Genomic DNA, 2,866 nt, shown 5'->3' with positions numbered 1-2,866 from the left:
GTATTAAAGGGATTTCTAGCTTTATAAAATATAATTTTTAAATTAATATTAATATACTAAATCTTAATATCTATATTAGCCCGGTTATTTATAGTATTTATATTATTATTTAGCTAAATTCCGTATTATTAAAAGGTACTTTACTAATCTATAAGTATATTTATATTAGCTATAATAGCTATAGTATCGAGCTAGTCAAGGGCGCCTAGCCTAAGAGGAGTAGACTTATTAATAAGTATCTTTAGCTTACTAATTACTAATTATATACTAAGAGTAGAGTAGGTTCTTGTTAAGGTAGTAGTTTATATGTTAATAGGTTTATTTAGTAGATTTATTTAGTTTAAATAGAGCTTTGGGCGATATTAAAAGTAATAAGGATAGAAAGAATCTTTATAAGCTCTATAAATATTAGCCTATTTAGCCCTTTTTCTAAAAACCTCTACGTCGCTATTAAAGTTTAGAACCTCTATAGTTAAGGGCCGCCTCTAACTATTATAGCCGACTATTATAACTAATTATTATAGCTAACCTCTATTATTAACTTTTTTAACTAGCGCTACTATAAAATAGCTTACCTATCTTAAATTATATAGCGGTTTTTATATTAATATTATTATATTATGTTAAGCACGTACTTAGGGTATATTATATATATTATATAATTAAAAAGTATACTCTATTATATAATTTTTTTTAAAAGCGTAATCCCGTTAAAGTCGATTTTTCATACTTATAAAGCCGGAAAAAAACCACTGTATATTAATAATCCGTAGTTATAAACTTTATAAGCGGGAAAGTTAAAAAAGTAGATAATCTAAAAAAATAGTCTACTAAGATAGTATAAGTATTTACTAATACTATATATTAATACTATATAATTAATATTAAGAACCGCCTGAGTAGTTAGTAAAGGTAAAATCTAAAAATAAATAAATATATTTAAAAAATAATAAAATACTTTTTAATGATACGGAATTTACTTAAGTAATATTATAAATATTATAAGTAGCTAGGCTAGTATAAATATTAAAATTTAATATATTAATACTAACTTAATTATAATAATAATAATAAGCGGGCTAGAGGTATATTATTATAGCCAGCTAGTCGTAATAAGTATATTAGCAAAAGTTAAGGCTACGAGTACTAAGTAAATAGTATTATAGTCGTAAATAGATTCCCTAGAGCTATATTTATAAGTTATAAAGTAAATAAGGCTTTAGTAATTAATCGTAGTCTTATTAAAAAGGGTTCTTAATAAAAATAACTAAAAGTAATAATAGAATTTAATACTAAGTTAATTATTAAAAAAGTTATAAAAAGTCTATTCTTAAGCCTAGCTTAAGTCTATACTATATATAAATCTATTTATAAATATATTCTTTATTAATAATTACTCTTATTTAGTAAGTAATTACTAAGTAAATATTAATAAGTAATTATTTAAAATAATTATAGTAATTAGCTTATTATATAATTATTATTTTTTATTTATATATAACTTATTTATAGTTATTTTTTTTTATAAAAGTTATTTTATATTCCTATTCTTTTATATATATAATATACTATAGCTATTATAAGCCTATAGGGCGGGCCCTAGTCTTAGTTATATATATTAAGTCGTAATAATAAGTCTCCCTTTTAAAAATCTTATCCTTATTAACTTATAAATAAGTCGTTATAACTTAGGTTAGGGCTCGTTAAGTAGTTTTTTTAAAAATACTAAAAGATTTACTAAATCTTTAATATATTATTAATTAAAACTTATTTTTAAAATTAAAGAGCGAGGATTCGAAATTATAATACCTTACTTATTTTATTATTTATTAAAGCAAAGATATATAATATTAAAAAATAAATTAAAATATTACGAGTATATACGTCGTAGTTATTCCTATAATATAATTACTAATACTATATATAATCGTAAGTTTTCTTTTTTACTAATATTTTTTTCTATTAATCGTACTTATAATAAATCGTTTTTTATTTAAAGCTAATAAGTTAGAACGCGAGGAGGAGGTAGAGGAGCTTATTATTTAAAAATAAATAAAAACTTTATATTATATCTAAACTAAAATAAATTAGTTTTTATTAAAGTTAGATCGTCTCTTTTTTAAAAAAAAGAATAATATTTAAAAAGAGTAAAGCGATCCCTAATTTAATTAATATTATTAATAAGAATAAGTTAGTTATTATATAAGAGGCGTAATTTAATAACACATTTAAAATAATTAATTAGAATATTATAATAGCTAGGAGTTCTAGTTTTAATTTTAATTTAGTATTTTAAAAAGGACTCTTAAGAGTTCTAAAGGCTCGTAATAAGTTCTTATATATTTCTTTTATATTCATAGCCCTTTTATTTAATAAGAAATTCTTATATTTTATTCCTAACTCTATAGTTAATAATTTTTTTAACGTCGTATTTTAATTAGTTTAGTTCGATAATAATATAATTTTTTATATACGAACTTTTTAATATAAGTTCGAGTAATAAAATATAAAAAATAGGATAATATTGTATCGTATTTAGTAATCTTAATTTGTAATTAATTAATAAGACTTTTTTAATAATCTCGAAAAGTCTAGGTTTTTTATAATCTAATTTATTACTTAGTTATTTTATTTTATTATTATAATAAAAGAAATAAGTACTATCCGCTTTTTTTAAAAATAGTTCTCTAATCCTTAATCTATTTACGTTTTTTTTTATATACTATTATATAAACTCGAGGTTTATTAATACTTATTTATAAACCTCTTTAAAAAGATTTATATTTATTATAGTTTTTATAGCTTATAGTCCTTATTATACTTCTCTATATACTATTAATTAAAATCCGTAGTTAAAATAAAACGG

At 20.2% G+C, this 2,866-nt stretch overlaps 1 protein-coding gene across 1 annotated transcript; it reads right to left on the bottom strand.

Moving 5' to 3' along the window:
• Positions 1 to 2,437: 2,437 nt before the first annotated feature.
• Positions 2,438 to 2,620, bottom strand: CABS01_01259 (uncharacterized protein; the record flags this gene model as incomplete). The annotated part of the gene is made up of 1 exon (XM_060534639.1): positions 2,438 to 2,620. A coding segment is annotated over one exon (183 nt), but the record flags the coding sequence as incomplete, so codon positions are not given.
• Between the last annotated feature and the right edge of the window lie 246 nt (positions 2,621 to 2,866).

The sequence above is a fragment of the Colletotrichum abscissum genome (assembly GCF_030869225.1).
Source record: "Colletotrichum abscissum strain IMI 504890 chromosome Unknown Scaffold_2.1, whole genome shotgun sequence".
NCBI classification, from domain to species: domain Eukaryota; kingdom Fungi; phylum Ascomycota; class Sordariomycetes; order Glomerellales; family Glomerellaceae; genus Colletotrichum; species Colletotrichum abscissum.
Note: the sequence above shows the minus strand (reverse complement) of the source record. Positions and strands in the feature narration are given on the sequence as shown.